A 25,913-nucleotide genomic window follows, 5' to 3' on the forward strand; every position below is an offset into this window, starting at 1 on the left:
CCTTGTGCCTGATTATGTTACAAAAAAATAGTAAGATGAAAAGCAAGTGGGTCTTCAAAAGGTTAGTGCAGTTGTTGCTACAGTGTCTTGGAATGGAAGAGATTAAACAATTGACATTGTCAGTAAGAATTGAACCTGGAATTTTGAAAGAGCCTTATAGGACTTGGATCAGTGGAGCAAGTGGTAGGGTACAGCTGCTGAAAAATTAATGGAAATTCATCATACAGTCAAAAGAGAGGGTTTTAATAGCATCTGTATTCTGTGTGCCTAACTACACTGCTAAATAGTGCATACGAGTAAGAAACAACAACACGGTGATGCTGCTACAGTGAACGCTACAGTGAAATAAAAGGAGCAAGAGCTATCAAAATTACTGGGCTGAGAATAAGTGTAATAACTTTTTCCCAGGAAAAATGAGATGTAAATTTGAGGTAAGTATATTTTTTTCCTGAGCTTAGAAGTTAATCAATCTGAGTAATTTTGGAAGACATTTCACCCTTCAAGGTATTTAGAGAGAAAAATGGGACACAAAAGTTAGAAAAATGTAATTTTAACTGGTTTTGTTGCTTTCTAACTCTCACATACCAGAATTTTAGTTAAGTAAGTTCTGTGGGAAGTGATGCATCAAAAATAGATCCTAGTCAGACATATGTAATACTCTCACTGCCGAACTCTTGAGTGTGGCACTTGGTGCAACCATCCACTCAATATATCTTTCATGCAGGCTGTATGAGATTCTGTATGTCTCGCTCAAAGTATGAGATTAAATTTATATTTCCATCATTGAATAGCAATAATTAACCGAGGCAAGATATGTAAAGAGGTAATATAATTTATTAGACCATCTGATACAGATGGAGAAAGATAGATGCTCTTTCAGGCACACAGTCCTTCCTTCGCATCTCTTGACTCACTTAAATCACAAGAGCTGTGAATACTACAGCTACAGAAGCTGGGGATTGTAGAATTCATCGCTAGAAGAGTTAAATAAGAAAATAAAAAGATTTCTTAAGGCAAAACAGAAAACATATCCCACTGCCTGCTGACAGGAAAAATCTACCCCAAAGATTTAATCTTCCAGTAGAGAAAATCTATTGAGTTGTGCCCTTTTCTGGCATTTTTTATTTCATGTTACTTGTTGCAGGATCAATTAGGAAAGTCCTTTCATAGGAGCTTAATTACTTATCTGCTAAACTGCTTTTGAAAACCTCCTCAATTAATCACAAGTAACCTCAGAACTTGCCAATTAAGGTGTACAAGGTTGCTTAACTTACTTTCCACATTTTCCTCAAATTTCTGTCCTGTCATGAGTGAATGTAGCCAACTATATTGATTTTGCCACAAGACTAAATTAAAAAATAAAACAAAAATTGTTCATATTTGTAGCATGTGCACATGCACAAATCCCACTGAAGACATCTATATGTTTGTGTTCAACATGAGACCACGTTTTAGGAAATTTAGCAAGAGATTTCTTTTCATGCTTTAAATGGATAATATGCTTTGGGATAGAACAAGGTAGAAGACCTGTGTAGAAGTGCATTGTTTGATGCCAGTAAGGCATGAAGGAGAAGGTATGAAAGGAGAACTCCTTCATCGGAGGAAGATGGGGAATCAATGGTTTCATATTTATGGAAGACCATCTGGGTCCCTGTATATGGAACTGAAGTAGTAGTCCTTCAACAGCAGGATAACCCCCCTCTGAATTAGTTTATCTCTAACTGTGACTTGTATGAAATCCAGGTATTTAAAGTGCTGAAGCATAAACCCAGTGTCAGGAATCCACTCTGAGAGTTCTACTCTGAATTTAATCCAAAAGACATTTGTCACCGTGGAAGCCATGCAACTTGCTCACCATGTGTAGTTCCTCTTTAAAATAACAGTAATACTAAATTTTCAGTGGGTCTTTCAGACGTCATTCATCAGACTCTGTAATCCATTGATAATTGCTTACAAGTGAACATCTCTCAGGTATTTCTTAAAGGTTGTTGCTGCTTTTTCACACCTCACGAGCTCAGTCTTTTCTCCCCAGCTGTATCGGTGGGTCTAATAAAAGATATCATCTGTCTCTACATGTCCTGCCTTTCTACTGATGTGAAGTGCATCTTTTCATTGCGTAATAGCATCCTGTGAACTGCTGGCTAATCCAAATTCAGATTTTTTTATGTAAAATACCCTGATAATGTGTAGCTGAGATTCTCCTTGGCTTCTCACTAGGCAGTACAGTTCCACACATACTTTTTTGCTCCATGGTAAGTTGTTTCATTAGGAAGTGCTTGATTTGTGTGAACCTTCCTTTACATTCAGAAGTCAATGTATTGACAGTTCTGCTGCAGAAATAAGTGAATGGACGTCTAAGATGCAGAGCTGTGACTCAGCCAAAACCACTTTTTGACATTTATATGTATGCTTGTTAACTTGCTTTTCATTAAAACACAGGTGATCGAAAATTTAGCTCCCAAAGCAACGTTTGTTTTATATACACATTTATGTGTGCTATTCCCTAAGGTAAAGATTCTTTAAGGTATTTCATTGTAATGAAGTCCTTGGAATACCATTTTAAAATATGGACCTAAATAAATAGAGTTTTCATCCCTGCACAGTCTGTGAGTTCACGCTGTAAAGCTCTGTTGTTTCAAGGTCACAGAAGTGCAGACTTCTCACTCCTGTTAATCTCTGAGTCTTGAATGAAGTGAGGGGCAACAGGCACTGAGGAGCTTTCCAGAAGATAAAATCTGAGGCTATGTAAACACATCCATTTCCTGATTTACTTATCCCAAACAAATGAACAGATCATCTGCATATCAAACTTCTCAGCTGACAAGTATTGTGTCAGATAATTTAATTATGAATCACATCAAATAAACACTTTGAGTTGAAGGGAATTTATTTGATGTAAAACTATCCTATTACTGTTAGTAATACTAACTGGGACAACTTAAATCCACTGTGAAGCCCTAAATAAGACCATGAAGTCAAGAGGTTTTAGAGTTTAGTTACAGAACTGAGTGCCCTGCGTGAAAGAACAGAGTTGCAATCTTTTGATGTTAAGGGAGAAGCAGTACCCGAGATCACGTATATGCCTACAATTTCCATCATGGCAGGTTACAATTGTTTAAAGGAGGATAGCTTTCCTTCCCTTAGATTTATGGTGGATGTAATTTCATGAAAGTTTGTGTCATTGCTCTATATTTATACTAGATGAACTCAGGAGCCTGCATACCTGCTTATAAATTGGCCGTGTCACATAGTGTGTCGAGCTGTGACTAGCAGTGCATATTGATTAATCTTATCTGTTAAGAATTGGCTTTTCTGTTGTCTGCCCATCAGGAAACAAAAGCAAAAAAAGGATGAACTGTTGTTCATTGATCTTAAATTGGTCAGAAGATGCAGACAATATAAAGAATTCAAAGTGGCTCCACTAGACAGTGCCTTTTTAAGTCCCAGTCATCATTTCTACAATCTCTGCACTTTTGCTTCTAGCTTCTGTTTTCCTTTTCTTTACTGCAATCACATTCAGTCCTACCTTTTGCAGGAAATGAGAATGGATCAATAAGGCTATCTCAGCTGGCTGGAATTAATTTTTCCATTGGATCGAGTTGTGTGTCATTTTCTATGCAGCACAAGAGTATGTATAATTTCCTCTTCCAGCATCCCTCATATCTGACAATGCTATTGAATGGATTACTTTGAGATTTTTAAAATGCTGAGGAGAGGTGGGGTCAGCTAGCTTTAAAAATCTCTGCCATATAGAGAATTTTGTTTTTCTTTGCTAATTTTCCTGCCTGGAATAGAGGTATATTAATATGAGGCTTGATATATGTCCTTCTCAGCCTCGACAGGAGAGAAATCCTGCAAACCAAACAAAAAGTTGCAGAACAATGAGAATGTGCAGTGAGACAGCCAGCCAATTATCAGATGCTTGGTGTTACGGTAATACCTAAATGCTCCCCTCAAAGAGGAGTGTCTCACAGCGCTAAATGCTGCACAGACAAATTGGACTAGATGATCTCCCGAGGTCCCTTCTAACCCTTGCGATTCTGTGATTCTGTGAAATAACAGGCAAGTCAGAATCCTCCAGAAAATTCTCAGTCCACAAGCCAAGCTGATGAAAATCAAGGTGTTGTTCAAGGTTGGATGAAACTGAGTTCCATGAATGGGAAAGGAGGGACAGTGCAGCTGACACCGGGACACAGGATCACACTTTTGTCCTAACATAGAGGGCGTAGGGATTTGAGATTCTCCAGCCAGTCCTTGCTTGATGCTGATCACTTGTGCATGTTAGAAGAGTACTGCCATGGGCTCGCTCTTCTGACAGCACAGCACAGTGCAGGGCTGCGTGGAGATAGCCAGGTGCTTCTACACTGATTCTCAGCATTGCAAATTAGCCTGAGTCAAGCCCACATTCTGCTGCAGATAATTTTGGCGTTGGTTCATGGCATTGCGTTGTGTAACACATGAAGTCAGGAGATTCTTTTGTTCTTGTGATTTATTGGGTAGGATTTTGGGCCTGCTTTAAGTATTGGCTCAGGTTTGTGATACTGTTCCATCAGAAGAAGACATCTTAAGCAACAGTTTATATTTTAAGTGACAACTGATTAAAATTCTGATTGTTTAACATAACCACAAAGGCAATTTCACAGCTGCCATGCACATGTGAGCAGACACCATGCAGAAGCATAATAATGAGCCAGCAGAAAGTGAGCTCTGGACCTGGATGATAGTGCTAGAGAAGGATGTTCCAGGGCTGTGTATTTTGGTGCTGTAGCTGCTAAGGACTGTATTCACCCTTTGCGTCCTCCACTGCTGCCTTCACTGCCAGATCAGATGGAGGAGGGCAGAGAAGCACTTCTCAGCAGGAGCAGGAGACCCATTTCAGAGGCTGATATTCTGCACAAGTTTGCAGTAGAAACAGAAGTGGAATTTAAAGGCAGAGAAGTTTCTAATTTGTAAGAGTATCGCATGTGTGAAGCGATTCAGACTTTAGTGACTAGAGTTCAGCCATGGCCAATGATGGGAGGCAAATGCTATGCCTGATTCTAAATCTCCTGCAGTGCTGCACTTCTGCTGCAAAGGATTGGAAAGAAATGGAAAGGGAGACAGAAGAACATTGCATGAGTTTGTTCATGAGGTGCTGACAGAGCTGGAAGGGGAATTGAACTCAGCAGTCTTGATTACTAGATTATGCCCTCTCCTATGGTAGTTAATGCACTAGTTTACATCTGAGCTAGTGTTCTCTCGTTAGCTTTAGCTAACAATCAGTGGTCTTGACTTAACTGATAAATACAAGCCCAGGTACTGCCAAAACTTATTCCAGACAACAAACATTTGTGGTTTACCCTAGAGAGTAAATGGTCTTCACCTTTCATGTTGTCACTTAAAAGAGATGCCAGGCTGAACAGTGACTGCCAGAGCAGACTAGGTATGTTTGCAAACACAGCAGTCGCTCAGCCAGCTTGAGCATTAAGTGGGTTAGCTGTGACCCATACCTCAAACCAGGAACAATTTCTCTTAATAGGCAACTTCTAATGATGATTTTGATCTGTAAAGAGAGTTTTAATATTTCTGGGGGATACCTTATTCTTCACAATCAGGTGAAATACTTACCTAGCAGAATTATGAATTGTTTAGGCTGGACTCTAATTGATGAGGTCCTGAGGCACTCCAGCTTGGACAGTGAGACTATCTAGACAACAAGGAGATGCTTTACTATAGATAGGAAGATAACGAGTAAACACAGGGAAAAATATCACCAAGACTTTTATAAGCCTGTGTTACAATGAGCTATCCCAAGCATTAAAAAAACCAGCAACTTTTCACCTTCGGTTTGCTATTAGATGCATGTTTGCCTTAGCCTGCTTTCAGTTTACAGTTCATTATCCAGCCAGACTCTCAGCACTGGGGATGTTTGTCATGGAATCCATTAGGAATCTGTCCTTGTAACTCAGTAGTTCTGTTTGAGGGAGATAAAACACTAAAACCTAGGACAGGGTTCAGTACAGTCCTGGGGAGAAAGCTAGTGCTGTGCTCCTGGCTCTCTTGTTGCCTATCTGTGCAGCAGCTGCTATAAAGACATGGGGAGCAGCAGTGGCGATGGGACTTGATCTATTCATAATCCCAGTATCCAAAGGGAACCAAAACCACACCAAAGCTTGGGCTACTAGAAAAACCTACTTTGCTGAGCTAGAGGGGCTGTATGCAAAGGTCTCTCTGCAATGCCCAAGCTCTCCAGATTGATGCACATATGCTGAATGAATTAACAGACCAAAACCTCTACACTGTGGCAGTGGCCCCGTTGTGGCAGTGTGTGCTTTAGACCAGTTAAACTGCAGGGCCTGGCAATGTAAATCGGCACAGTGAACCTGTCAAGATTGCCTCTCCCCTCAGAAACAAATCATGCCTAATATTTAAAGCACCAACACCATAGCATGAGCATCAGCAAGCCAGCACGCTGGTGAGAGAGGGAATTTCAGCAAGCAAATGGAAAGAAAACTAACACTGACGTTAATTTTAATCAGGTCCTAGTCATCTGACTTGTCCTCTGTTTTTTTTCTCTAGCAAAGCTGATGGTCTTTCTGCAAGATCTGTTACCTCACAGAACAATAATATGAGCTGTAATGATGTAATTTATTGCTGCAATTTGCTTTTGGAAATTCTCTATTAGTGAAAAATAGCAACAATGCAGTTTTATTAATTACAGTAGTTGAATATTGAATGCTGACTGTCACTACCAGGATTAGTGACTGTGTTGTACTCTGTACTCCAAGGCCCTGTAGGACCAGAGCTCTGCATGTTTTGGAGGTTGTGAAATGAGTATTTTGATTAAACGTAGTGTAAAAAAAAATAATTCAAGTTCACTGGGGATTGGAGAAAATGGTAGAGGGAAACATTGGCCTGTAAATTCAGTATTGAAAAACACACCCATGTGTTACAGCACCACATAATGTGCTTACATATAGTATGGTTCTGCAGCACAGCCCATTTATCTATACCTCCTACCCCCAAACTACTTCTGACAGCCCAAACCTTCAGGTTCGTTATCAAGTTCTACTCTCAGTATGCCATTCCAGGGAGAACTGCTTTATCTCTTTTTTTTTTTCTTTTTTCTTGTTTTCTTTAATGTGGAAGGTTTTTACCTTGACATAATGCTTCTATTTTCATTTGCATAAACCAGATTTTACCAGAATGTAGCTGGGAAAAGAACATGTGGGCAAAATCACCTTGTGTGATTTAAAGGTGAATTCTCTTCCTTTTGTGTTCTGAAACAGTGCACAATTGACTGACATCCAAAAGGCTTGCAATAACCTCTTTGTGATCTTGAGTTCTCATTTTGGAGAGCTAACAGAAGGTAGAAGGCCTCCTGCTGCATATATTATGTCAGCAGCAGAAACCAAAGCGATCAGTCTAAGACCTGGATGTACTTTGGAATCATTTTGTATAGGGTACTACGTGCCTGTGTGCCAATACCGAGAAGTTTTTGTATGGCTTGGAGCTTCGATTGAGCCAGCAGAGAAGACTATGTTTTAGATTCTGGATATGGGACAAAATGTCAATTGGAAGCATTGAAAAGCAGTGTCTAACAGTGGCGCTGCCAGCTGGCACGAGGTATCCTGCGGCATATGTTTTAAGAATGCCTGGAAGCTTCAGGAGTGAGCTTGGTGTTGTAATAAATAAGTCATTCGAGACTCAGTAATTCCTCCTCGCTGCTCTTACCTCATTCAGATTATGGGCTATTCATTAAGCACTGGGAGACTCTGATATGCAAAACCAGGAATTGTCTGATGGACGGGGAGCCACATGTCTGGAGTTGGTTTCTGCCTCTTTTGGATCTTTGGTAACACTTTGGTTACTCATCTTTAAAATGGGCATAGTAGTTAGTATTTCCTATGTTACAATGTAAGTGTTTGGCTTACAGGATCATTCTGTGCTGCTGGTTCTTTATAAAGGAAAATTCCCTGCTTAAACATGATTGCCACTCTCCCCTACTCAGTACTGGTGATGCTGTTCTAGTCCTGAAGAGTAAAAATGTAAGTGAAGCAAGGTTTGTGGCTAGAGGTAATGTCTCCTACTGGGCTATCCAATAGAGTTAGAAAAAACAGACCAGCTTTCAAGCACACAAATCTTTTTTCAAGCCTCTGTCAGTGTTGCAGATGCTCAGATAAAGTTAATGGTCGCTGTGGTTGCTTCGGATTACACTAACATAAAATACTGCTTTAAACAAATGGATTTGATCCCCTTGTCCTTCATATCACTGACTTATACAATGATCATAGCAACCTATTTCAAAGGTGCTTCCCTAGCCATGGACCTCTAGCCAGCATGATCTTGCAAAGAAACCCCTGAAGGTCAAACATGATTTTGCTTGAGTAAGGAGGAAATAATTGCATCTGTGATTATGCATATACTTTATATACTTTGCCTCCTTCTACATATATGCTGGGCTTGGTTCCTGTATATTATAAGGCCCACCAGTCTTTTAGTTATATGTCTAATCAGTAATTTAATTTTCCTGTGTCACTCTCATCTTTTTAACTGTACCAAGTTTCTGATGTCTGTACAGTATCTGCTCTCATTAATGCAATAATCTTGTTCCTGCCATCTATGTGCTTTGCTTATGTGGACCTGCTATGAAGTCAGTGAAATCAATAAACTATTTGAAAAGGAAAAATACTCTAGAGGCTAGGGTAGGAAATAATAATGACTATTTTCTGCATTTTTATTACTACTTTTTCATAGTTTCATAAGAATCTCTACTTTGTCTTTGTTACAGATTTTGCTTATCAAAAATTAAAACTGTACAGCCAAAATAAGAAATGAGCAAGTAGAAATTTTCTCTTGCTGATTTCAAAATAGACTAACTTAAATTGAAATAATTTAGCAGAAGCCGCCTGCTTCACTTCCACTGTGGTTTAGAGTTCTGACATCCACAAACTTGGGCTGAGTGTTCATGTGTACTCTACAGCCAAAAATCAAGGACCTTAAGGAACTTGTAGAAGATGAATACTGCCTATTAGAAGGAGAAAGTAACTCATTAATAATCCATGACATATTAATCTACACAAATAAAACAAGTTCACAACCCTCTGCAGTGGCCATAAAAGTCATCCATGTATCATGCAGTACCCCAGTTACTTAAAACAAGAAATTGTCCTTGGGACTTAATCCTTAAAGTCCATAAAGCATTTAAAATTACTTCGCCCCAGCTATAGAGTACATGCCACCCCACATTGTGATCAGTATTGTGCCAGTCCCCTGAAACAATCAGGCTACATAAGATTTTACCTCAATTTTCCAAACTGAACAATTTATTCGTTATCAGTGTGGCTTGTAGCACTATATAAAACTTGGTTCCATATTCAGTAGAATCTGGGGGCTCCACCTGAAATTCCAGGAGTGGATTAGAGTACGCACTGTATTTTCATTGACTGTAGAAGAGTTTCTAATTCCACTCTAAACAAATGGAGTAAAGACAGTAGCCCCTCTGTAAGTGGGGAGCTGAAGCACAAAGAACGCAAGTTGGAAACTTGCACAAGTTAATTCAAGGAGAAGAAAGAAGGAAGTGATCCAGGTGCCTACACATAGGTGTGTAATATCATTTAAGATGCAGTAGAGTCTGAGCCATCTATCCAGGACTACCAGGACTTACAGGAGACTTGTGCCCTTATGGAAGAGCATCTGGAGGCCAGGCAGGATACCTAAGAGCATGTAAATGGCACTCTGTTCTTAGGCACTTCAGTCTTTTCCCGGAGCTACAGATTGTGAATTGGATCTGTTACAAAGCGCATCCCCAAAAATGACATCTTTTTTTGTCTGTAACTATGTGGATATCTTCAGTGTATAGTTTATCAAAGTATTCTTCCTTGACAGCTTTTCCTGCTACTGCTGAACAATACAGCACTAAAAACTGAAGCAAATAAGAAGGGTACATAAGTATTTGTAAACATCAGGCCTTCACTGTAAGGCCTCTTTAAGCTGTTCTTGACTCCCATCATTCAGAAACCATGTTAAGATTTCCATCTTTGCTTCCCAGCATGACTTTGTGCTGCTGTTACACCCTGTGTCTCTACAGTCTCCACCTGTATCAGTAATGGTTTCATATCAACCACCGTGAACATCTGCAACATGTTAAGGGATAAACTCACAACAACAAAGCTACCACTGTGATCCAGATCATCATCAAGTGGTGGAAAACCCCTTGTATCTGTCGTATCTTATTAGCATAACAGCCAATTAAATCAAACAGTTTTGTCTGAGGAGTAGGACGCCAGTCCTTCAGGTGGAAGTCAGCGGGGTTTATAGAAGTGCTTGGGAAAGTACATTAGGGAGGACTCTTTAGGTTTACTCCATAATGCTTGATAGAATGGACCTTGGCTGTACTGAAGCCACTGGCAAAATCGCTGTTGATTTCAGTGGGATCAGGTTTTAAAAAATTATGTTTGCAAAATATTTACAGTAAGAATATCTGGGATAGAAATGTGTTATTTATAAAATGAAAAGTACTGCCTCTAGCTGCCTATAATCAAGTCTATGGCTTCTATCAACACTGAATGCCTCATAATCTTGTTTCCATTATAGTTATGTATGTATATGTGTGCATATAGATTACTCACGTATATACCTGTAGTGTGTAATTGTGTGTGCATCCATGCATGTGTCCTAATATGCTTGTATATTTTCAATCTGCAACTGTCTATTGATTACAGCTATCACAGCAATATTATTATAGATAGATAGCCAACTGTATAACAGGGCCGCAGGTTTAATTGAAATGAACATGGGAAGAATTTCAAATTGCTAATGAAAATTGCCTTTTTACTACCAGCTATATTCCCACGGTCATCACAGACTGGAGACATCACCAGAGCTGTGCTGGTTCTGTTTAATGGTGGAACAAACCCAATTTAACTGGGGGTCCATTTCCAAATAAATTCCTCAGACTTGTGAAAAAGGAAGGTAAATGACTGACAGATCTTGAGCCCAGATAATGCCCTTAAATTGACAAATTTCATGTATTAGTCTTTTTGCAACAAAAGAGAACCATAAGCCATGAAATTATTTCAGCAAGAAGATATTATATAGCTCCATCCACGGCTGCTTAAGCATCCATGAACTATTCCATTAGAAGATCACCAGGTGGCTACTGCCTTTCTCTCCCATTCAGGCTTTACCAATATTCCTACTCCCATCTGTGATAAACTTAATAGGACCATTCAGCAACGGAGAAAACATGAGAGGTGTTCATCATAGCCGCAGGCTTTCTCAGACAATTATTCCTTAGATGTTTGAGTAAATGAAAAGCTATTTTTGTGATTAGAAAGGATAGAATGTGTTGCAGTTTCTGGGGCCATTTTATTGGCATAGCTTTTGGTATTCGTAACAAATATTTATCTTTTCCTGGGGATGTTGTAAGTAGTTGCAGTCACTGAACTAATGCTCTTAATATGTTTCTCTCCCCTCTATTTTCCAGGCACGTGGTTACTCTTCTAAGAGTGCTTGTTAGATAAAAAATTATATGTATGAGTACGTATTGTAGGTGTTGTCATATGTCTACTATAGATGAAATATGTATAATTTATGAACTGCAAAAATATACAAAACCGTAAGTTTTCGAGAGAACTTAGGACAGTTTATTGCTTATATTCATTGTGTGTAAGTGTATTCATGAGTATCTGTAAGTGTACTTATATTCATAAGTAGCAATGCTCTGAAACAACAACAGCGAAGGTTCTCAAGTATGTTGGTCTCAGAAGAAGGGCTTTTAACCTGTCACTTCACAGCTTTTCATCTGTTTGCATTTTCTATGCTCCAAATAACCAATAATGATGCCGGAGTTGGAATATCTCAGGTAGTCACTCACATTTCAACCCATAACTACAATTTTTACTCTCTAGATAATGTGTTTCCTATGTAAGTGCTTTCATTTCTAAGTCAATTTAGCAAACTACTGGAAGTAAGGAATGAAATTTCACAGAGGAGCAGGTAGTTTCCTGTGTTACACATACACATCTTTTAGAAAATCGGGGGGTTTTGTTTCACTTATGTCTAAGTATAGAGAAATAAAATGTGGGCTTCTGCTTCCCATCTTCTCCGGTCACCTTTATGTCCTTATTCTATATTTTAAGTCATTGTAGAAAGATGAACTGTGGGCTTCTGCTTCCCATCTCCTGCAGTTGTCCTTAAAATTTATTCTGTGTTTTAAGTGCTTCCAGAATCGTTTCCTTTGAAGTCATTTTCAGTTACAGACTCTTCCTCCACACAGCAGGAAATGCCATCTTTCTTGGAAAACATATATTGGCCACTGGATCCTGACATATCTCTTCTAGTCAACAGGAGACAGAGACAGCTTTAGCATGATACTTGCCTTTCTAGTGAGCTGTACCTAACTGAACTTGGTGTCACAGCTCCTGCTAAATGGAGAGGCCCCCAGCCAGAGGCGCAGTCACTGTTGATACACATTTGTTATGATAGACACTTAAAAAAAACAAACTATGCACATTTACAGCTTTTAACATGGTAAAGGAAGACACAATCAAGCATGAAAATGTTCAATTGATTTTATTTCATGTCCTTATTAACTTTCATTTTCCATCACCTAAGGGGGTTAGATTATCTAATGAGATCATCTTTTTGGAGTAACTTGGGGTGGAGGGAAGGTTTGAAGTGTTGAATGCAAGTGTAATATATGCCATGTGTGAGCTAAGCACGTTACTCTGCCTGATTCAAGAAGAGTAACAGTTCTTGGGACAGGTGGAGGGAAGGAGTGTTGGAGACTACTTGCTTGTCTGCAGTCTTGGGGGAATCTGTCTGACATCTCTTTCCTTGCAGAAGGGATGCTGGTTGTGGCTGCTGGAGGGAATCCTCTCCAATATACTTGGTAATTAGGCAAAGTGGTCCCTCACAATTTAGGTATCTGGATCTTCTAAGCTCCTCCAAGGATGCAGGTTCTCCAGGGAGTCAAGTAATCATTGCTTTAAATAAATTCTTGCTCTCTGTGGGAGAAGGACCATACGTTTCTCATTCCACCTTGCTTTATGTTAGGTAAAGACAGGTTTTAAGATAAAACAATATAAAGATTTTATATATAAGTAAATTGGAAGAGTCATAAGGGATCAAATCAAGACCCATTTAATGAAAGTGGTATTTGGGCATCCATACTTTATAAATAATTTGGGGGGTTTTATTCTTGTTGTTTTGATATAACATTGGGGCTATATATTTCCCCAAATACTATTGGAAAATAAAATGGAAAGAAAGCTAGTACACTTCAATATTTTTGAAGTATTTTATTCAGCAAGAAAACCAAACCCAAACAGTGTCAAATGGTGTGGGATTGATTTTTCTCATTCCTAGATCTGTTCAGAAAATGATAAGAATCAGTTATTCACCAAGCTGTGCTGAGAATCAGTTGATCTGGTTGCTCTTTTTTCCTCCTTGGTGTAGAAACAGTCTCTAATTATAGTCACTGCTCAGCATATTGACATCCAGCTATCATGTGGAGCCAGAATGGGGTTACTTTTGCACAAATTGCAAGTAGCATCGATATTCAGGCAGTGGAACTTTACTGGTAGAAATATTAATGGAAGCGCTTGGATACTGGTTTCACAATGGAGAGGAAATAAGATTTCCTGGTTAGGCTCAAGCTATTGTGGCAAACTGTTACAGCTCCAAAATCAAGTTTTGAATTGGCATTGTGAACTGCATATGATAAACTTAGTGTAACATACAATAAAGTAAATACTTCTGAAACAAATTTGTTAAAAGAAATATGAATTTGATTCTGAGTTGTTCACAAGTAGAAGAAGTGACAGGACCTTTGGAGGCGTTACACCTCTCTGGACCTACTGGCTAATAAGGTTTCTTCATTCTACCTAGTTTCAAACACACTGGAAATGATGAGACAGAGACTGGATCCCTCTTCAGCAGATCACAGGAAGCTACCTTGTCTGCTGGTATAATTGCTGTTTCCATCAGCTCTGAAGAAAGGGCATTCATTAGCCTGCAGCTTGAAGTGAAATGTTTCTCACTCTCCTTATTGAAGGGTTCATCCTTATTATAAAACAGGCTGTGTTTATTGCATGTTTTTCTGCTAGCCAGAATACTGTTTATGGACTTTGCACATGGGAACAGTTTATGCTGATAAGATTTTAATTTTTTATTCAAAATTACAAGCAATAAGAAGTGATATCCTGTTGTCATAATAATCTGGGTAAAGTCCAGACCTCTGTCCCTGACCTTCAGTCAATGTGGCCTTCGTACCAATACACAGATCTGAGTAATGGCTTTAAAACATTTTCCATCATTTTACATCCCTAACTGTAAACAGAACACAGCAATTAAAAGTATGGTTGATTTTGTTCAGTTGCTCCAGTCTCTTTTTACTTTTTAAAAGAGATGCTCACTTTTGAGTGATGGTAGAATTACATTTAGCAATACAGCCTGCATCTGCTAAATCAAAGTAATCATTGGCTATGTTCCCTTTTGCACGTTCAAATGCTAACAGGGTAGATTCACTGCAAGGAAAGTGTGGATTAGTCATCCAAGAATCCAGCGATATTTTTCTGCATCCCTATCTGTTAATATATTCTACATTCCCCTTTTCTGTCTGCAGAGCGTAATTTATCAGGATTCAGAAATTCCAGTAGCAGGGTTTTTGAAAACTGTACAAGCAGGGAAGAAAATTGAACTGTCTGTTGCTAATGTAGGGGGCCAGTAATTAAGATTTAACTCAATGTGGAGACTGTAAACAGAGACAGGATCATTGATTAAAAAGGCATTGCATTTGCAGAACACTGAGTTCCCATTTTGAAAAGACAGTCAGATCTTTGTCATAAATTACATGGTTCACAAAAACTACACGGGAGATTGTAGCTGGGGCTGAGACTTTCCCATCCTAGCTGAGCACCATTTGCTTTCTCTCCTTCTGGCCCCAGAAATCTGCTACTGTTTTCCTTGCAGTGGTCCAGCCCCAGGAGAAATGGGTGAGGGGCCCCAGCCTCACCTGTGCACTGATGGGCTTTACTTGTGTACTGATAATGGTCAAAGCCACTTTTCTGGGAGGTGAGAAAAATTAGTCCAAATCCCTTCCTTAAGTCTCTGTTTCCATATTTCCTCCATTTACCTTCTTTAAGACTCCTGGAGACCCACAGACATCATGTTGATCAAGCTCTTCAAACAAAACGTGCATGTGAGGGACAGAACAATGCCAACGTCCACCTTTGGGTCTTTCTAGGGGTGATGTTTTATCTGTGTTTGACTTCTGCATTATTTGTTCTTCAGGGCAGGTATTGTCCTTAATTTTTGTGCCATGTATGTTGTTGGCCATTTAACAAAGATTTATTAAAGAGAATATACCTCACAATGTTGTCGTGTGTCAAAATGAATTAGCATCCAAAAGAAACTTTGAGGTCCTTTGTTCTGCTGTCCTCATCAGAAACAGACTGCGGAAATGGTGGCTTTTATTGAATAGGTCTGTTTCTTACGTATATTTTGAATGGCCTAATTTTTCAGCGCTGTTAATTTGTTCATTAGTTTACATTTTCCTTGGCACTATGGACCTTAGAGTCATGGAGTAACCTGGATTCCATCTGAATCCCTCTTTGAATACTGAGGGGTGCTATTAAGTAAGCAGGTTGCCCCCCTTTGGTTTTACTGCTTAATGGCGTTACCCCATTTCTTTTGCAATGTGGTATTACTCATGAAGTAAAAGTCCTCGTGTTATAAACTGATGAATGAAGCAGAGCAGTATTTACATGTGATGGGCCACTAGCATTGGAATCAAGCAAAATAAAAAAGCAAACCAAAATCCAACTGACAAAATTTGCCCTTCCCCATTGCCAGCCATGGAGTGAATTTGCCTCAGAGAGGTTTTCAGTCCTGTTGCAAACTGTTTGGTCTGTAGAAACACTCCTGTTATTCTGAAGTGTGTGCTAAGAATTTAAAAACAGAACGTCAGCTTCTTTCCCTTCTCATATACAGTGTCTGTGAATGTGGAGTGTCAAGAATCCGGTTGGCAGAAAGCGCAATGTATAATTTCCTTTTAATCATGGGATTATGTAGATAAACAGTCTGCTGTCTAACAATGTTATTTTGTTAATCAGCAGTAATCTTAGTAGTATTAATAACTCATATGTACAACCGTTGTGTTACCAGACTCACAGATCAGCCTAACAATTGTCTGCAGTGCGGTACAGCTCTCTGCATCACTGACTAGGATGCCCTGGAAACTTGTGATGCATAACTTTGTGCTCATCAGTAGACTGTGGTGTTTGCAACTGGCATATGTGGAGTTTACTTTATATCTCCCACACCTCCATCTTCTTCCCTTGTAAATGTATTGCCAAGGTGTCACTGTTCATCAAGTGTGACAGGTTGAACAGTAGTTGGAAGCACAGTACAGCTCCTGGAGCTCTCCTGCATAGGCATTGCCTCCACCGATTCAAGTGCTGTCAAGAGCATGCAAGGACTTGCTGCTTCTGTCCTTCTTCCATAAGACAAATACGGCTTTGATTTTAAGGTAGACAGTGCCCAACTGCCTCTTTTCCACAAACTTTTTCAAGAAACTTTCTTTATAAATTAAAACATAATTGGCTTTTCTGTGTCACTCCTTCAGGTCTGCAGCATGGGTTTGTTCCTCATGAGGTAGTGTGTTTGTGTGAGGGAGAAATCTTGATGCTAAGCTATGATTAACATCATTCTGTGAGATTCCACTTATAGAATTTTCAGCCTGTAAACAGGACCATTCTCATGACCTCAGGCTCCCATGGTTTTCTCTTGATAACACCATCTAATCGGATTTAGAGTTTAATTAAACAGCTGTCACTTTGCTTCCTCATTCTGCCACAATTTAATGTTGAATTAGTTCCTAAATTAGTCATGGCTGAATGCTTGCCTTCTTACAACTGAGAGGTTGGATGAACATAAGGTTTGCTCTTCAGCTAAATTCAAGCGAGTAAGGCTCGTATTCTGTATTCTTGCGCTTTGCCCAGAGCTCCCACTGACATCGGTGGAAGTTCCCCAACTGAAACAGGGATGGAATAAAACCTTCCTGCAGAGTCAACCATAGTGTTACCTAACTTCAAATGACCAAATGTGAGCACGCGCTTCTTCTCAGCTCTGGCTAGAATACATTAGCTTTATGGATGTTATCTTCCCTTTCTAAAAAAGGTACTGACTTTTCTGAATAAGAATTCTGCTGAGTTTTCTGTGAAGTAGCACAATGAGTGCAGCTGTGGAAGAAAATGTTTAGACCAACACTGCTTCTAGTGGACTTTATTCAAATTAACCTGGATGTGACCAAGACCAGAGTATGAACAAAAGCTTATGGTACTCTGAATCGTAACATCGGCTCCAAGCAGGAAAGCTGGGAGACTTCCCGTAGAGTGGTGCTACTTGCATCAAACTCTATATAATGGTCTCACTGAACTCAGGTCTCAGTGCGATATAATGTAGTTTTTGACTCCCTGCCTGACTCCGATCTCACTATTTTTCTTTGAAATGCCAATTAATTCTTTTCCTGATCTACTCATATGTAATATCAAGATTTGTAACTGTGGTAACTTGATACAGGCACACACAGAGGAGTTCCAGATAGGAACTGATATAATTCACCTAACAGGCTGATATAACTCACCAGTTCTAGCCTGTGGGCTTCTTGATTATATCTTTTTTTTTTTTTTCCCCCCAAATCAAGAATGCAGGGGAATGAATGGGAGTACCCCTTATTCCTAACTAGTTGCGCTTGAGTCACAACTCACCAAGTGCTTAGTTATAAAGAGGTGTGGGCCCCCCAGCCCTCTTTCTTTCTTTGTTTATCTGGGGAAGGTGGATGAACAGCAGAAGTTGCTGGTGCTACGAAGATTTCATACCATGCTTGCTGTATACATGCACCAGCAGAGCAGCTTTTCTTTATCTGTAGTAGGTATCAGGTTGTGACCTCAGGGCTTCATTTCTAAAGTCATTGAAGCGTGCTGAAGGTTTGTGTAGAGGAGGTACAGTTCTGTGTCCGTGACGCAGTCTGATGGTTCAGGTCTTTTGCAAGATGTTGGGGCTTGGAGCAAGGAAATACAGCGCTGATTTGAGCTAGACAAGTACACGAGATACTGCCTGGGCTGGGAAAGAATAGACATTTTGTTAGTGGGTAATGAAAATGCTATGTTGAGTAAAGGCATTTACTCTGTTCTGCTTATGAGAGCTAGCTTAAAGTTAAAACTTACCGATACATTTTTAAAGTAATTTCTTATGGACACAATTCAATGCTTTGCTTTTGACTGTCTCCTTTGATTAGAGCCTCATGTCTAACCGCTAGAGTCTTCCTCTAACCATTAGAGGAATGAGAAAAAATGTTCCTTAATGCTATAGTTTGCTGATTAAATAAGTTTAAATAGTAATGATTTCCTTCATATGCTGTATTCATAGAAGGGATGCCCTGGTAACAGGAAAGAACCACCCTAATCGGGAGTTTGTAGGAAGTTTTTCATACAAGAAAACCAACTGTCGCTGCAATATGTCAGATGTTGGGATCCTGTCATTGCGCTGCAAAGACAGTCTGAGGCTTCCAAAGAAGTTCAGAGCTCAAATCTCCTTCCTGTGTCAGTGAGAATTATGTGGTAGTCTTCCATTTCAACTTTGGAAATGACAGCCCTTGCTTTTTTAGAGTGTGTAATACACTTACAGAAACTTCTTTCCAACCTGGATATTGATGCTTGCTTATAACTCATCCTCTTTCTGTTTTTTTCAGTTTACTTTACACTACTTTTCCCATTTTTTGAATTTATTGGGAACAAGTCCAAACATTGCTATCAGATGCTTTCAGTCTTTTGCCACACAAAATAAATTTGATTTTAAAACTTTAGTTGCTGCCTGCACAGAAAGTAGATTAGTTCTTGGGGGATTTTAAAAATTAAAGAATGTGGAAATGGCCAAGATATTGTGATTTTTGAAAAGTGCCTACATTTTAAATGAGTTCTTAGTCTCTCTGAAGGTTTCTCGGTAAGCTTGTTTGTATACTCCCAAATTAGCTTGCAAACAGGATAGTATATTGCATTTAAAAATAAAACATAAAAATCACTACCTATATCAGCTATTGTATTTCCTGTTCTGATGTGAGAACAATTGTTTTGTTAATGTTGTTTGACATATCATTAAAGATTCACCTGCTATTTCTGCTTATCAGTGGGTTATCGAGGGTATTACAGGACACGGCACAATGCAGGGGAAACGGGTTCAGGTGCTGAAGCAGAGCCCGCTTGGCTGTGGTGCATGGTCAGAGTGCTCGGTATTGCAGAGCTGACAGACAGACAGACAGACAGAGATCTGTTTAAGCTCCTTTTATTTTTATGAGTTGCAGTCCAGCTTTTGAGGAGTCTTGGACCATGGATCCTTTCATACGTTATTTAGAGTTTTCTCCCTAACAGCTTGTGTATGGGTGCAGACAATGGGTCAATTCTCCGTTACATTAAAGCCTTTGGCTTTATTGCAGCAATATAAAGGAAACACAGAGGTGGCAGAAGTTCTGCCATAAGGCTTTTCCATATACAGGGATATAGGACACAGGTTTTTCTATTTTAGTTCTAAACAAAAACACAACAGAATCAAGACTTGGTTCTTTGGTGGGTTTTTTTTAAATATCACAGTTGAATAGCATCGGGCACTTACTAAGAGAAGAGGCAGATTTGAAAAGTGCTTTTAACATAGTGTGTAACATATTAATTACTTATACTTCCGTATTTCTTAGTCTGTGTAATACCAACAAATTATGACTGCTTTCAGTGGAGATGAAATACAAAGGCTTCCATCTGCTCAAAGCTGTAGCTAGGTGGCTACCAATTGCTTCCCAGTGTTGAGGATCTCTAATGATTGCAATGGACCTAGCTATGAAGCCATTAGATAATTTCTACAATATGTTTCCATCTTCTTTACGCACATTATGAATTTGAAATTCCTGAAGTTCATGCTGGGCTACAGAGAAGGGATGTAAAATTTCAGTAGCCCTTTATCATGACTGATGAAGCCTTTTACAGTTTTTGGAGCAGATGCATCTCTGAAGTAATTAATCAAAATAAATTCATTCAGATGCACACTACTTCCTTTAATGAAACCATTAGCAAAGGGCAGAAGATTGAGGTTTCTAATCACTGGTAATTTGCCAGTAGCCAAATTTTCTCTCTTCTCTCTAGAAAGGTCTTGGGAAATTTCAAAAGGTTTCTTAACCTTTGTAATAATGGCTTTATATCAAAGCCACTTAGAATTCAGATACACCAATAATGACCTATTGGAAAAAGAGAAACAGAAGTGACAGACTATTACTTAACAAGTGGTACATCAGTTCTGCACTATATAGTGCAGAAAGCAAGGATATCAGTCACATTTGCCTGTCAGGCTTTTCCGTTTTAAAGGTATAGATAATTTTCTTCTCTCCACTGAGGAAGGATTGTATTATTTGAGATGGGTGAAGCAGAATAGCGTTATTTAGAATAGAGGATACGTAGGTTATTGTGTAATCATTCCATTTTGAAAAACTAGAGAATACTAAGATACAGGGGTGGAGGGAACACGGCTTACACGGGCGTACTCTTCACTGGGTAACAAACTGGCTGGGTGGCTGGGCCCAAGGAGTTGTGGTGAATGGAGTTAAATCCAGTTGGTGTCTGGTCACAAGTTCCCCAGGGCTCAGGACTGGAGCCAGTTCTATTTAATATTGTGGTGTAGGCTCAGAGCTTAACTGCAGCTGTGCCTGGTGGTGCAGCAAACATGATTTAGAATGATACTACTGGCGGTCTTGCCATCACCCAGGGTAGTGCCAGAGCCGGCCTTTTCCTGGTGATATGCAGGGCTGGGGAATCAGGGGCATGGAATCCTCATGTGGGTCAGAGCTCCTTGTGGTCTTGTCTGCTGGGCTTCCTGCTTACCTTCTACCCCATTTTTCTTAATATTTGACCTCATGTTGAGGCCACTGATTAATCAACACTGCAGGCATGAGCAAAGCTGAGCTGGAGGAAGTTCTAGTGACTCCCAGGCAGTTCGTTGCAAGTTAAACCTGGATGATTAATTTACTCTGCTGCTTGTGGCACAAAAGTTTCACCTCACTGCATAATCAGGTCTTTGTTTTTATCTTCTTGGCAATGGTGCAGGGCTTGTTTCTTTTTTGGTTTGTGTGTACATGATTTTCTGATTTGTCTTGGACTTCATAAATTACCATTAAATGCAAATACGGGTAAATCCTCAAGCCACAGAGTATGTTTTGTATCTGAAACTCATTTCTGTTTATGGGATTTCTCTTCCTCTGAACCGGTCCCTTTAAATTTGATTTCTCTATCAGTAATACATATCAGTTGCTAAGGAATAACTGGATCTGAGTAGAATAATTTCAAAATAGAGCTGAGATAGCCTGAAAAGATGTCCTGTCATTTCCACAAGCTCTGTTGCTGCTCCTTTGCCCTGGAGTCCTTAGTTCACAGTGTTTAACACTCAGAGTCACAAAAAATAAGGCTTTAAGGGATTGAGGCAAAAGATTAATTTCAAAGGACATACAGCACTTGCAGTAACCAAATACACAGCAGAAAATATGTTGAACCTGCTTTTTGTTAAACCTATGTGGGTTGTTCAATGCTTGTTGCTTTGGAAGTCTGCAGACAGAAGAGTAGTTGGGTTTGTTAGTGAGGTTTTTTTCACAAATGTTGAGATCTACTCCTTTGCATCTGTTCCTGGACTTATCAAAATACCAGTGCATGGAAATAAATACTTTTTGAATAAAATTTTCAAGTTTGGATGATAGAAGTTAAGCTCCAAAAGCCATGCATTTCAATACAGCACTCTGTTGCTGAAAAATGCCAGGTACCAGGCAGAATTTGTATGGGGGATGGCTGGGGGTGGTCTCTACCTTAGAAAATCCTGGGAATGGCCTTAGACTTTCCAGTAATGTTATTTATAAACCTGGCTCTGATTTACTGTGTTGGGTAGCTCTGTTTTCATATATGCCACGGGAATTATTTAGGGGTTTTTACTGTTCTAGAACAGTCAACATTCATTTTTTAATTTTTTTTTAAACTTTGATGGGTTTTCTTATGAGAGCTGTAGGAGAACCTGAGAAATAACAAGTTGCAAGACAAAAAGAAAATCTGACCTAGATTTCAAACTCACTAAACTTGAACTGAAAACTGTATCGATGGTATCAGTGCCCCGTTTTGCTGCTGTTGACATCAGTGGCTGAGTCCTCATAAATTTGGTGCTGAGGATTTTGCTGAATATTTTACTCACTGCTTAGAATTGGAAGTTGAAAAGTTGGGAAAAACTTTGAAGTTCTTCCTGCATGGGAATCTGGGGAATATGGTGATGCTGAAACACTTCAGGAGTTAGAAGATTTAGCTTCCTGCAAGGCGCATTGCCACCACGACCCAAGTTCAGATTTCCTCGTTACTTTCCCTGCAGTTAATAGCATCACTAACTCCTTCTGGATTCCTTACATTGCTTCATTGGCCATATCAAAGGAAACGAAATAATCTTGAAACAATTCCAGATGCAAAGTGCACAGAGAGGCCCCGTCTTTGCCATAGGCTTAGATTCAAAGACCAGTATTTTTAGTTTCAAGGCTCTTGTATCCTGTCCCAAACATTGCCAATCAATAAAAAGTCTAAACTCACATTTTGGAAGGTAAATACTGGGAAAAGCTCCACACTTAAAAAGGAGAAGCTACCTGTGATGTGTGCCTGCCTGGACTGGATTTAGCTGCAGTCAGTTTGCTTGCTACTCAAGAGCGTGCAACACAGCTGACTCTTTATTTAGCAGGTAAAATATAATTGTGGCTTTGCTATGTTTTACCAAGTTGCAACTATTTGAAGATGAGGTTAGATCATGAACCACTGCGAACTAATGCATCCTTCTTGAATGTATGTCCAGCTAAAGAGCTGATGCTTGCCTTTTGGAAATCTCTTTAGCTGTCTCTGAACTGCGTTGTGCTTTGTTTTGTTTACAGGACACAGAAATCCTGAACACCGCAATTCTTACAGGAAAAACAGTGGCAGTGCCCATCAAAGTGGTCTCCATTGAGGAGAACAGTGCTGTGACAGACATCTCTGAATCAGTTGAGTGCAAATCCTCTGATGAAGACGTCATTAAAGTAAGTTAATGCCATGTATCAGCTTCTGAAATTTCATGTCTTTTTATACACAAAAGGATAATAGCCTGGAAATAACCGCTGAATCAACTCCTGCAAATTAATTGTACTGCTATTTCAAAAGCGTAAGGAGAGGGATTTTTAAGAAAAGAGAGAGGTAGGTGCAACAGAACAGCCACCACACTGAATTTCAGTAGAATTTCAGTGTTTAATTTTTGTGTCCTAATTTTAAAATGGCTTGGTAATGTCACCTCAAGTCCTCTGTGCACAGAGTTCATTCACTGCAAGAACAGCTCTGCTGTTCGTACTGCCTCTCCAGATGTTTCTTATCACCTTTCCAGCTGTGATTATCACCTCCACAGCTGCATCAGTGGAATGGATTGGATAAGCGTTCCCCAGCAACTGCAATGCAAAGTCATCCTGCTCGACTTCACATTCTGCTGAGAGCTGTTTTGAATTAGCAACTTGATTTTGAACAGAAGTGGCTAGAAAGCATTCACATGACCGGTCCATCAATTTAGCACTAGCAGCTTAATGTCGCACAGTAACAAACACCAGTGGGGTAACATCATCTTAAGGCAACACAGCTATTTCTGCTGTGAGTATGTACTCAAAGCCCTGAAGGAAATTCACAGTTGTGCAGGGAGGCAGTAGAAAGGCAATGCTCTGCATGAATCCCGTTGCACTTTCCACACAGGACATTGATGGTCTTTAAGCAAGGGTGATTTTACCTTGGTCTATAAGCTCTTTTGAACAGGGATTTTATTATATTATGTGATTTTACGGCATATAACGCAGCAAGCTTTGTGATGATATTCTTTAGGTGTGATGATATTATTTAGGTGTCTTTAATATGCTATCAGCCCTCTTAGAGGTATAGTATACAAATAGTGATGCTGCAGCATTTTGTATTACAGTCAGTACAGTTTGTAGGTTCATGGAAAACAATAGAACTCGTGTGAACTTGCAGGATCCAGCAGTTTGATGCACTATTGTAGGATTTATCTAGAAGCATTTATTATACCAATAACCAAGTAGGTGGGAAAGATAGACACACTTTGAACCAATGAAGCCGTTATAGAAGACTTCTACAGAAGCTTTCTGCTTTCAGTGGATCCTTCAGAGCCAAACACATCTCTCCAGTTTGCTGGAGTTTGAAGTGCTCCCATATATCAGATGCTTTAGAGTTTTTAATCTCAAGGGATTCCTGTTAACCTTTTTCCTAAGGTAGCCACCTAACTGCAAATCAAAGTAATAGCTGGAATTTAGTTTAGGGATTGTAACCTTATTGGAAACCACATTCCTGAGTAAGAAAAAATACAAGATAGCATTCACAAATTAAAAAAACAAATTCAGAAAAGGACTACTGTGAGCTTCCAGATTAACCATCTTGCTTAAACAGATCACAAAATTTCACCAAATAATTCCAGCCCCGTGGAGATTTCTTTCCAGCAGTCAAAATGTCCAGTGTTAAGTTCTTCCATTCAGAGGAAGACTCAGGTCAGGGGAAAAAAGTACATCAGGTGGGCATTTGTTATACATCACTGGATGATGCATAGAAAATGACAGCACGATGATTTCCCAAATAAAAATCCCTCTGCAAAAATTACTTCTGGGTTTTATAGCTTTGAAGCATATGGATCAGGAAGAAATAAAATTCCCAAATCTTACAAAAAAAGAGAGTGTTCTTGCAGTAATTGCAGTACAGCCTGGACTATTGCAGTTCTCCAACAGTTTGTTTGGAAGGAATGTTTTCTCGAAACGCTATGTCCTTTGATTAGCACTTGGGACCCTGCTGTGCTCTTCTCTTATTTTCTACAGAAATAATTTATCTCCACTAAAAGGGTTTCTTAAAATGGAGCCTGTTTGCACTATCGGAACGTTTTTAAGTGGCTTCTAGAAGCCTCTCTGTCTAGCCACTCTGAAGTTCAAGTGAAACAAATAACTGGAGGCTAACACACAGTGTTTAATGGGATAAACTGGAGAAATTTTTCAGGTGTAATTTCTTTCTCTTCAGGAATGTTTTGAAATTGCTCACATGAATAGAGAAACTCTTTTCTGTGTATTTAGAAATACCTGTAGAATCTCTGGAGGAATGGATCTGTGACACCAGTGCTAGCTGCTATGAAACATACAGCTAGTTAAAAAATAGAGTTCAGTGAAACGCTTTGAACAAAAAGGTTTTGTTTCATCATGAAGGAAAAAGTGCTTTTTTTTTTTCATCCGGAATGTTCCAGTTTCCAGGAAATTGCTTTACATGGGGAAATGAAATTTGGGGTTCAAGTCAAATTGCCATGTTCTTATCGGTTCTGATTTTAAAAAGCACTAAGAAAGCTTCAAATGGAGCACAAAGGCCTTTAATCCTTAATTCATTTTGAAATTCCCCATCAAGTTTTTATGTAGATTCTTTGGATATATCATCATCCTCTGCAAAATACTGTTTTAGTAACCTTTCCCTTTAAAAAAAAGAAAAAAGTCATGTCATTGCAAATTCTATCTCTTGGGAAGATCATGGTATCTTCAACAAAGAATGTGTGCGTGTGTTTACAGTTCATGTACCTGAGCATCGCTGTTGTAGCCAAACATAACACAACCAAAACATGTTTACAGGTATGAAAGCCTGTAGATTAATTTAAACCACAAACTAAGAAAAAAAAAAAGGTTTTATTGATGACAGCTATTTAATAGTTAGACATATCATCATCTAGAGGTTCACACAGATATTTTTGTTTGATTTCAGTTGCATGGAATTTCTGATAACTTTGGATTCAGGCAAACATCCAGAGTTAGGCTGGAAGTTGAA

The 25,913-nt window shown here is 39.3% G+C and overlaps 1 protein-coding gene across 1 annotated transcript in view; it reads left to right on the forward strand.

The window, feature by feature from the left end:
- The window catches only part of TMEM132C (transmembrane protein 132C), a 159,235-nt gene that overhangs the window by 107,967 nt on the left and 25,355 nt on the right, over positions 1 to 25,913 (forward strand). The window contains exon 5 of the mRNA XM_009643173.2: positions 22,970 to 23,113. Within this exon, the coding sequence (XP_009641468.2) occupies positions 22,970 to 23,113 (144 nt within the window). The remainder of the gene's footprint in view (positions 1 to 22,969; positions 23,114 to 25,913) is intronic.

This window comes from Egretta garzetta, unplaced genomic scaffold, assembly GCF_000687185.1.
Source record: "Egretta garzetta isolate BGI_Z169 unplaced genomic scaffold, ASM68718v1 scaffold447, whole genome shotgun sequence".
NCBI lineage: Eukaryota > Metazoa > Chordata > Aves > Pelecaniformes > Ardeidae > Egretta > Egretta garzetta.